Source organism: Nothoprocta perdicaria, unplaced genomic scaffold (assembly GCF_003342845.1).
Source record: "Nothoprocta perdicaria isolate Ctin4 unplaced genomic scaffold, notPer1 scaffold_48, whole genome shotgun sequence".
NCBI lineage: Eukaryota > Metazoa > Chordata > Aves > Tinamiformes > Tinamidae > Nothoprocta > Nothoprocta perdicaria.
In genome coordinates, this window is record NW_020455732.1 from 3,942,481 (window position 1) to 3,953,851 (window position 11,371).

The 11,371-nt window shown below is 45.6% G+C and overlaps 1 protein-coding gene across 1 annotated transcript in view; it reads right to left on the reverse strand.

Moving 5' to 3' along the window:
• Positions 1-6,297: 6,297 nt before the first annotated feature.
• The window catches only part of LOC112954008 (lymphocyte antigen 6E), a 6,757-nt gene continuing 1,683 nt past the window's right edge, over positions 6,298-11,371 (reverse strand). Inside the window, exons 2-3 of the mRNA XM_026047151.1 lie at positions 8,237-8,356; positions 6,298-7,054 (exon numbers count right to left, since the gene is read on the reverse strand). Of these exons, the coding sequence (XP_025902936.1) occupies positions 6,846-7,054; positions 8,237-8,356 (329 nt within the window). The 3' untranslated portion in view covers positions 6,298-6,845. The remainder of the gene's footprint in view (positions 7,055-8,236; positions 8,357-11,371) is intronic.

Below are 11,371 nucleotides of genomic sequence, written 5' to 3' on the forward strand. Positions count from 1 at the left end.
TGCAGCACACAGCTTTGCAGTAAAAGCTGCATTGAACTAATGTCGTTCTTCTGGCCTCCACAGGCTCCAGATGAATTCCTTGCTGCATCATGACCCTCAGTAGAAGCTTGTTGCCCTGGCCCATCAAAACACCCATCCCAGTGCATCCATCTCAGATATGATTCTGTGGTAGATCTGGAGCCTGATGCTGCCACCTTCTGTCAAGAGCACTAAATGCAAATTCCTGGTCCCAACCCATCTCCCCAGGAGAGGAAAGGAGAAAAAAAAAAGAAAGAAAGAAAGGAGGGAGAGAGGGCTGGAGGGATGGATGAATTCTTAGGAGAAAAATCCAGCTTGTCTAGGTTACTTTGAAAAAAGCAGGAGCTGAACTCCAAAAGACAAGTGATGAGTCCTTTTGTTCGTATTTTTTTCCACCCTTCCACCCTTTCCACCCATTTTTGCAACAGAAAAAAAAAAAAAAAAAAAAAAAAAAAAAAAAAAAAAAAAAAAAGAAAAAAAAAAAAAAAAAAAGCAGAGGCTCAGCTTTCTCAGCTTTCAAGGACACCAGTGCTCTCAGTGTTGCTGGCACCACAAGAGCCCCTGTGAAATACAACCTGCTCAGTGGTTGTTGGCGCTACTTGGTAAGGAGAAGGCGAGGACAGCACGCTGCTCACACCTCTTTCTCCATGTGCTTTGTGATGCATTTTAGATGTGTTAGTTTAATTCTTGCTGTGGGAAGGACTAGGTTTATTAAGTTAGCTGGAGCTGTTAATCAAAAGCAGAGGTCTCAGTCACAAACACGAAGAAAAAGGACAACAACCTTGGTAGCCGATGCCACTTGAGAGGCCAGGCTGCCAAGCCTAGGGAGACCATGGCAAACCCTGCATGGCTTTTAGTCTTCTCTTTTCTCTAAATAAAGCAGAAGGACTGGAGTGAGTTCCCCACAGCCTTGCAAAGTACTTCCCCCTCTTCCCAGCTTCTTCCCACCATGGTGATGAGCTCAGGCCGTAAGCTCAGTAGCCCAGTGTCAGCTGCCCTCATACCTCTCATTTGGTCTATGATATTCACAAAGTGTGAACCAGGGGGGACAAAAAGCAACCAGGTGACAATAAAAAGATGCAGAGGGTTAGCACTGGCAGGAATAATAGAATTACAGAATGGTTAAGGTCAGAAGGCACCTCTAGAGAGTTTGGGTGAGGATCTTGATCCAGTAGGATCTTGACTCAGAGCTCACAAATAAATCTGCTTTCTGTGGACTTCCAACAGCCGAAGAGATACTTTTTTTCTCCCCAAATGTGCATTTTCCATGGATTGAATGGAGGCTGCAGGTCCTCATATATAGGAGGAATAAACAAGGGCAAGGATGGAGGGGCAGGAATTTTCCAGCTTTGGGCCTGTTCTCAAGTACACGGTGTCTAGTTTCCTGAAACAATAAACACGTTCTTGGGATACCAATGAGAAACACCTGCAAGAGCCAACTGAAACCGAAACACTGGGAGCAACCGGCGTGGTTTGTTTCAAGAATTGCCTTCAGATGTTGGTATCACTGAACCAGGTTCACCTGGAAGTATAGACCGCAGTGAAGGAAACATCTTAAATACCCCTGAGTTAAAACATTAATCATTAGGTTGTGGCTGGAAGGGGTGTTCCCTCTCGGACGGGAGAATCAGCAACATCTACCTGAAATTCTTGAATGCCTGAAAAGTGGGAGAAGCCATGTAGCTTCTTCAGCAGCAGGTTTCTCCTGCCCCATAGCGGTATCCAGCTAGCACAGTGCCCTCCCATCCTGAAAATGCTCCATGTCGCTGCAGGCTACCTCAGTTCTGCCTAGAAGCCAGAGGAAGACATAGGCAAAGCTGCAAAATACTGAGTGCAAGGAGAGAGAAGACCCCTTTTTCACGAAAGATAATCCAGGCTGGAGTTGTCATGTGAGTTAAAAACGAAAAGGATCCTTTTATTTGTTTTAAACCACCTGTGGTCATTCATGAGAAACTTCCCAAAGCCCATGGCGACTATTATTCATTTGCCTTATATTCCCATGGGATCGTAGTCTCCCATGGATTTGAGCCTATTGGGCTCACCAAAACAGTGAAGATTTCGGCAAAAATAAATAAATATATAACTGCATATCTCTGCAAAGCAGCATGAACCCTCCCACGTTCTTGAGAGCTGGGGGTCTACGTGGTCACTCCGGGCGGGCAGGAGGCTGAGGAGCCCCAGGAGGGCAAAAGAGCAGCAGCTGCCCACAAAGAGCCACACAGGGGCCATTATGTGCCCAAAATAGCTGTTTTCTCCAACAAGAGACAGCGCAGACATACACACACACAAAGAAAAAGTCTATCCATTCCCAGTGGGGTCATGGCCAAGTAAAAGATATTTATGAGCATGGGGTTTGAAAGGAAAGACAATCCCCATTCTTCATCCATCAGTGGGAGGAGACTCCAATGGCCTTGAGAGTGTAAGAGCGAGTACAGTCCTCCTTTTCCGTCCCCACATTCAGTCATGTATCTGTCTTATCCTGGGGATGGGACTCAGGTCCCGGCTCTTTCTTTTGCAAAAAGTGAGAGGAAATATCAGCAATATCTGTAAACCAGACACCCCACCCCCCAATTCTTCCAAATGCATCTTTTTTTTTATTAATTCCATGTATTTTTATTAAAGGAAAATATCAAAAATCAAGTAGTATATGCTGTAATTTTATACTACATATATTGATGTATTTCAAGAAATCAATGTTTCTTTATTCTGCTTATTCTGCTATAATGGTAATACACAGTTACAGATCTCACATATATCTAACAGTAAAATGAATATTTCAGTGTTGCAGCCTAAATGAAATGAGATCATTCAACAATGCTGGGAAAAAAAAATCTTTTTTTTTTTTGCTTTTTCTGAAACACTTTATTGAGCTTATTATATTTTCATGAAATGTTCTGTTTTGATTGAAACCATGGTATATTGGCTGAAAAAAAAAAGAGAAAAAAAAAAGAAAAAAAGAAAAACTTTTCCGGAGAGTATGTTGGAGCTGGGCACATTTTCATGCCTTTGTTTTCTCTGTTTCTCTAAATGGCACCTAGTTGGACAAATTAATACTTTCAATTTGTCAGTAATGCCTTCGATTGCTTGCTTTGCATGCAATTCTCTGGTTAAAGGCCTGCCCTCCTTATCCCGCCTTTGGCTCTGTGCTTTCAGTTACAGCTGCTTTAAGTATTTTGCCTTGACCTGCAAGGTCTAGACTCTAAAAACATCTCTTCTATGTCTGTCAAAAGCCAGTAGATGGCAGGACCTACCCTTACACTGCCAAAGCACCATACAAGACTGGATGCTGCTGTCCCCATTCCCTGGGGCATCCAAGGGTGGCTTCCCAGGAATAACTCCGGGAGAAAAGGGGGATGCAGAGCACCCAAATATCCCCCTCAAAAAGGTGCTGAGGATAACGGTAAAATATAAGCCAGGAGAAGAAGAGCTAGTGCACCAGCATAGCAGAAGAACTTCAGGGTATGAAGCATTGGGAATATCTGGGACTGGAGTGAGAGAGGTGTGGAGAGGACCACACGCTTTGCTCCATCACAGTGACATATCCACCCGCATGGGGCTACCAGGCTTCACAAGCGGATCTCCTTGCAAATTGGGGATCTGAGAGGAGAACTACTCCTGGCAACTCCATCAAGGGCACTTTTGGAGGAACAATGATTAGTCCCTCTTAAGTAAATAGCTGTAGTTTTATCCATTATGGCTGTGAATGCAAGGAAGCCACATAACAGCCATGTTTTCCTAAAAGAGAAATATTGCCTTTTTTTTAAAAAAAAAAAGTCTCAAAATCCATTGGAAAGACTTTGCTGGAAGTCCTAAATTGTGCTTTTTTTTTTTTTTTCGTTTTCTTTTTTTGACCTAAGCTGTTGGTTTTCTAGTAAAAACCACACCAGGATATTTTATGCTTGTACAGAGCAAAGCTTCTTCCCCTCTTAACCTCTTGTCTTGTCAGGAAACTCGAATATAGGAGTTTTCTGCTGAGATTCAGCTCTTTAATTTCACAGTCTAAGTAAACACATTCAAAGCATCAAAGGATTGCCCCACACCGCAGCCCTTTAGTTCAAATGCTCTGGTTTAATAGGCTACCAGTTTTAATGCTGTGCAAATGCTGAGTTTCTGCCATTTATTTTCTTTTTTTTTTTTTTTCTTTTAATTACTACCGTTGCATATTTTCTGGCCTTTTGTTCTTGCTATTTATGACAACTGAAATTCTCACATAATTTCAGGTGTTGGGGATTTGCAGGGAGAATATCTACAGCAGGACCAGAAACGGTGAGAGGTGACAGGATGGACCACATGATACCCGGGATTAAACAGTTGGATTTCACCTCTGGCATTTGACAGGCTGTCATATCCTGGCTGCCTCTCAAGTACACACATATCTAACAAGGTCTTTGCCAGACATGGAAGAAGGAAAATTGCAAATATTTCTTCTTTCACGCAGACATTGTGCAAGTATAGGTACATGAAGGGGGAAAGAAAGACCAAAAGATAGTAGACAAAAAAAAAGATAGTAGAAAGACCAAAAGAGAATTTAAGATTTCCATATGCAATTTCTTCATCCTGTCTATAAACTCCAGGATATCTGAACAGACTTTAGATTTTGTCCCTTAGCAATGTCTTTAATATCACTTACTATCTGCACAGGGTAAGTGGCCTGTTGAACACCCTTCCTGCCAGCCTTCGCTCCCATGTATGATTGAATCCCTGGCACGAGTAAGCTCCAAAATTCTGGAGCAAACTCCAGAAATACAAAGGAAAGGGCTACTGCGGCTGGTTTTTATAATCCTACTTGTGTCTTCAGCTCACGGGATTCTGCAGTTCAGCATTCCCGGGACCATCTTGCAAAGGCATGAAGAGGCTTTAGGATGCAACTATACTGCTGCCTCCTAAATCCAACCTGCTCAAAGGGGCATTGTGGGAGTAAATGAGCACAGGACCAAGAGACATTACCTCCACGAGGATTTAAGAGCAATCTGATCCACAGCAAACCCACAAGGATTAGTGCACCCACCCCCAGTCATTGGCCTGCAGCAAATTCCCCCTGGGAAGCAGGTTGCTAATCCTCACAGGGAAAAAAACACAGGCAGAACCTCTCCAGAGCAAAGCTACGGAAGAAAAACGCCCTTACTTCCAATAACTTTTCCTCACAGTTGCCCAGATGCCGGGTGGAGGCATTCACGGAGGAATGAAGCCCAACCCAAGGAGATACTGGAGTGCCACAAGTTCCTTCCAAGCCCATCATCTAATTGCGGGCCATGTCACAACGACCCGTGACTCCTGCGGTAACAACCATTATTAACATCTGTGTAATTTTAATTAGAAGATGGAGAGGAAGAAGAAGGGGAAAAGTTATATAAAAACATGCAAATGTTTTTGTTGCCAATACCCCTCATTTCTCTACAGCTGCACAGATCTTGCACAGTGAAGGACACCTCCTTATCACTCATTTAAGAAGGGATAAAATTATAATTAAATGGTCAGTGAAGCCAGCCAGAGCTGACAGTCCAGGGCACAAGGACATGACTTCATCCCCAAGCATGACAGACCTGGGAAATCACCGAATCTGGGGGGACAGCAGGAGCAGCAGGTTTGGGGATGAAATCACCTTGTGCAGGCTGGGAGCATCCTCAGCCCATCCGGTGGTTGCAGCTTCAGCTTAAATATCTGAGCAATGACCCATTCACCTACAACTTCACTAAATTTAGTGCACAGACCTGTCACCCTGCATCGTGTAGGCATGGGAGCTATTGCGTATTATCACTCTGGTTGAGGCACCAAGTTATTGCAACACGCAGGTTACTATTCACAGGTCCTGCTCCCTGGGTTCTTGCTTGGATAGGAAGAACAGAATTGATTTTTGGCCAACAGAGCAGAACCAGACTGAAATTCTTAGCATTCTTCACTGAAACACACATGGAAAAGGCTTTCTGCAGATAAACGAAGCAAGTGGGCAAAGGGATGTTTATCTAGTCCCATGGGGAGGTGGGGAGAGGAGTTGGAATTATTGCTATGATGTTAATGGAAAGGACTGCCAAGGAGCACTCGAAAGTATCTCAAGAACCTAAGAGGCCCTCATGATGGGTCTGCAATTCAGGTTTCCATGAGCCTTTTCTAATCTCCCCAGCTTTAGCAAAGAAACACATAGCACAGCACACTTCCCAGCTCAGGTAACAACAGGAGTATGTTTATTAAGGTCTGGCACTTACAGAGCTCAGAGGGACAAGGTACACTTTTTTTTTTTTTCTCTATTTTTTTTTTCCAGAAAAGTCAGCCCAGCATTGGAAGAAAAAATGACATTATTTAAAAAAGAGACTCCAGCTGCAGAGGCCAGGAACACGTCCCCACCTTGGGTCATGCATTCCCAGTGGCCTCGTGCTGGGACATGGCAACACCAGCAACCTCTGCAGAGGCAGGAACGTCTAAACACTGGGTTTAGTGATGCTTGTGGATAACTGTTTCTTGTCGAGTCCTAATCTTGTCTTAATCAATCTTAGAAACCAGGGGTAACAGGTATAAAAGCAGAAACTCTTCCAAAACAATCCACCTTTTGCCAGGAGGTGTAAGAGTGCAGTGGGGTATGTCCACAGCAGGAGGAGAACTGTCCAGTCCAAACCTCCCAGGTCTCTGATGCTGAAAGAGCATGAAGTCTGGGAAACAATCATCTTTGAGGCCTGCTGAGAAGCACAGGGTCTCCTTGTGGACAGCGACAGAGAAGATATTGGCTAATGAGATCTGAGATGGGCACTTGGAAGACGGGGCACCACCGGCCACCGAAGCGCCGCTCTGTGCAGGACGTGCCCAGGGCGTCGGGTCTTCCTAGCCCGGCCCCATCACTCTCGAGCCCTGAGGACATAGGCGAAGCTGACCAGGATGCCCAAGGCCAGGATCGTGTAGCTGGCTTTCACGCTGCTGGAACCACTGATGTTGCACAGGAAGGAGTCGCAGCAGTAGACAGAGGCTGCTGCTATGCCGAGGTTAATCCCGGCGCTGGGGCAGATTGGAGAGCATCCTTTCGAGATGGACTGCCCAGACTTGCTGCCTGCAATGGGAGGCAAAGAGGGAAGAGAAAAAGCAGAAAGGGAATAAATTTAAAGAATTTCTTGGCATTTTGATCAGCTGCTCTGCAAAGGAAGTAGCACAGCTGAAATACCAGCCAAGCCACCATGATCTGCAGAGGGAAGAACCAAGAGGATAAAAAATGCTTCTCAACATTAGTGTCTAACACAAACTTCAGCCAGCCCACACATCTCAAAGAATGAGAAGCAACTTCCATGCAGTTCCTGGAGGTTGCATAGCATCCTAGGGACAGCCCTTCCAGGCAAGTGGCCAAAATCAGACAGCTATGGTTCAAGAGCAGAACCAACAACACCCCATCTGAGTTTGATCTTGGAGCGTTTCAAGCAAGACCAGGAAACACAGGAGCAAGAGGCTCATGAGCATATTAGCCTCAATTGAGTGGCTTGGCACACACTTAGTAGCAAGCACAGGAAATAGGAAACCATTATTCTGTGCTAAGACAAGGCTTATATAAGCGTCCAGTCTCCACTTGTGCATGCACCAGCCCGCCCACGTTGCAGAGCGTGCAATTTGGGAATTCAACAGCCCTCCCTCCCGATAGGAAGGGAGTGTTCCTCCAGCACCAGGGCTGGAAAGAAAAGAAAGAGTAAAGCAAGCCAGGCTGAGGCTTTGCATTAAGGAGACCTGGCAGAGGGGACACTTCCCTGGGACACACTGCAGACAGGCAAAGCCCGTCCCCCAGATCTTTTTGGGAGCCTTTCCCCAGTTTTGGAGAAAAAAAGGCACTTACAGAGGGAATACAGAAATCTCCCTTCTTGGCATCCCCACTGCATGGTGAGGGGAAGCAGCACAGGGAGGAGTCAGGGATAAATAATCCAAATATCGGCAAATACTGAGGAAAAGCAGGAAAGGTAACCCTGAAGCTTTCCTATCAAGGAAACCTGCAGGATCTGTCACCCTTTCACCGATTCATCAGCAGCTTCCCCTCCACCCTGAATTTCCCCTCGGACTCCTGGCTGTGGTGCAGGCACGCGGGTTTTAATGTGACTCCATTTAGCAACACTTGTAAAACACGCTAGAATAGTCTGACATTCAGTTGCTGAGCTGGAATTTCTCCTTCGAGTCACGGGAAGGAAAGCAATGCACTTCTGGTCATCGGGGAAAGCAGCTAGGATGGGCAAAAGAAGGTCCTGTCAACACTCACCGATTCCCACTCCGACATACGTTGTCACGCAGTGGTTTTCATTCTCCCCGCACTTGACAGGCTTCAGACAGGCCCAGTTGGAGGATGCATCCGAGCACGAAAAGCAGATCAGCGCATGGGCTGCAAGGGAAAGGCACAGCTCCATTAGAGGCTGGCAAGGAGAGGTCCCCGCTCGGCAGTTCCACCAATATTCAGGCTCTGTCAATCTACAATAAGACTTTTCACACCACGCTTGGCCAAATAGAGGGTTCAAGTTCATGGGTTACATTCTGCACACCTTCCACAGAGCTTGAGGCAGGACAAGGTGCTGACAAAAGCCTCAACACTATCACAGCTCAGCCTGAGGTTTGTCACCACTGCCCTTTTTGCACCAAGAGCAGAGCCGAGCAACAACTGCTGACCTGAAAGTGCCATAGATACTGATGGAAAATGTTGCAGGAAAGAACACAGGTTTTAACATTCCATGACCTGCCTTTGGTGGCAAGGCACAAAGCTCTGACTATGCTTGAGCTAACACAGCGGAAAAGACAATTGCTCAGCTAGAGCAAGGCCAGCCTTGTAGCAAGACCTGCAAGGAGAGGACAAGGCCACTGGAGAGATGGAGATGCAGAGAGAAGTCCAGATGAGCTGTTATGAGCAACCCTACGGGCTATTTACAGGTGGTTTGCTCTTGTTTTCCAAGCAGGCTTGGTAATAACTTTTGAGTCAGTGGCAAAGGAAAGAAAAGGGATGGGATAACAGAGGGCTCATTTCTTAGCAATGCATCTGATAACCTGCAGCCTCACATCCTACTACACCCACTGACAATCCTTTCACAGAAACACAGAATGGTTGAGGTTGGAAGGCACATCTAGAGATTATCTAGTCCAACTCCCCTGCTCCAGCAGGGACACCCAGAACACGGGGCACAGGGTGGCATCCAGGTGGGTTTTGAAGACCTCCAGAGAAGGAGGCTCCACAACCTCTCTGGGCAGCCTGTTCCAGGGCTCTGACACCTTCAAAGGAAAGAGGTTCTTTCTCACATGCAGATGGACTTTCCTGCCTCAAGGTCTTCAGCGGCACCTGAACTCAGGTCCTTCATCAACACAGCAAAGATTTCTCCCTGTCCAGCTACAGGAGCACGTCTGCCTTATAGCCCCCGTCACAACATCTCCCTGACCCCAAGACAACAACCCACATTTAAAACCACTTGATTCATCTACACCTTGCAATCCTGTGGGAAGTTGTAGGAGCTCATGGACTTAGGTCTCATTTATAACCACTTTTTTTTTTTTTTTAATTAAGTCGAAAGTGGTCATCCAGCATTGAAGGGGATGTCAGCAAACTGCGTTGGCTTTCTCCCAATGCACCTCTGCCTATGCTTCTAGGGAACGATATTACAAAGAAGTCCTGCAACACATAACTCCAACCTGTCTGATTTGGGTCAGGAGGCGGTTAGCGTTAGCAAAAGAGAATGCTTTTCTCCACAATGGGTGTCTTAAAATGGCCTACACTGCACCAACATGATGGACTGCATGACCTGGCTTGCATCACACTTCCTCTAGCTCTGGCCAAGGGAAGGTAAAGCCTGGAAAACTGAATTCACCCTGGGGAAACGGTCACAGAAACAGCCTGTGCCAGTGACTCAGCAGGGACACATGCACGTCACAGTAGATGGATGGTGCTTTCTGTATTTTACATATAAGCACATCATACCCATGCTGCAAGTGTTGACCTACATATGCAGGCAGCTCAGGTCTGTTTCTGATGCTTCACGGGCTCAGATTTTGAGCACTCAGACTGTCTTTCTACCAGGCAGGCTGTCTACATGATGCACATTGGAGAAGGAGCCAATTCACCATGGGATATGCTAGGGACTCAGCAGTATTAGTACTGCTCCTGCCCCTCTTGGCTCCAACACAATTTTCCAAAATTCTTGAGGGTCTTCTCCATTCTGTCTCTCTCAGAGAAATAATGTTATAGGAAATTTGGGGAAAAAAATAGCAATTGTGCCCTGAGGAATGACTTCCATGCTGTCACAGAGAAGGCAGGGGAGGAAAACAAAAGCACGACTGCATTTTTCAAGAAAAAGGAATAAAACAGGTTAGTGGGAGGTCCAGAATGTTACACCAGGGCATCCATATGACTCTGATTTAGAGGCCAATACCACAAGAATTGTGGTAGTAATTCTAACTAGCAAGAATTTCCTGGACTGGGCTCATACCACTTCAAAGTACCATCAATTTGCCAACAACCCTTGCAAAAGAAGAGCTACACGACTAAGCTAATGCAGCAGCTACAACCCACACTCAGCACCCAGGATGACAGGGCCATAACACGAGTCAAAGGCCTCAGGAAATATGAGCAGACTTGGCCTCTGGATCTAGCAGACGAAGAGGAGAACTGAGCTACAATTGAGTCAAAGACTTTCAATGTGCTTCGCTGAAATCGTAGTCTCCATAGATGGCATTTTCAACCTTGCTGGTAATGCTGCAAACTCAAGACACTGGAATCAAGCCCATCTCTCTCCTGGTTCTCATGCGTTTTTTCTCTCAAGTCTTGATGACCTGTTCCAAGCAACTCTCCTCGCAACCACTCTGAGGCCAAACTGCAACCCAGCACAGAAGAAAGAAAGTGATTCACCCCATCTCACCCAAATTGTCTACGATCAGGAATGAACTGAATTATAGGCTTCTCGTGGGCATTATGGTGGCACGTATGATCCTACATGGATTATGTCACCATGCTGAACGTACAAGCTGAGCAACGAAGTGCTATTCATTAAACCCTAGAAATTATTGGTACAAAGGCATCCGAAATATTTATATGTGCATATAAAAGGATTGTTAGCCATGAAATTCTGTGACATGTTCCTACCACTGTGTTTCTAAACTGCCCTGTTCTCTTTCTTTGTCAAAGCCTATAACCTGTAGCACCTGTAGTAGTTACTAGACCAAATCTGAATCTCTGAAGGAAAGGTCTTTCAGCATAGCTTAAGAGAGGAAATATTCAGTTATAAATGCTGCCAATTCCCATTTCAGCAAACTCAATAACAGAACAATCCAATCTACCCTCACTGCAGAGTAAAGAAAGCAAAGAGGCTGAATTAGATGCAAGACAGAAGAGGGAAGCAGAATTATTTTACACAGTTGGAGA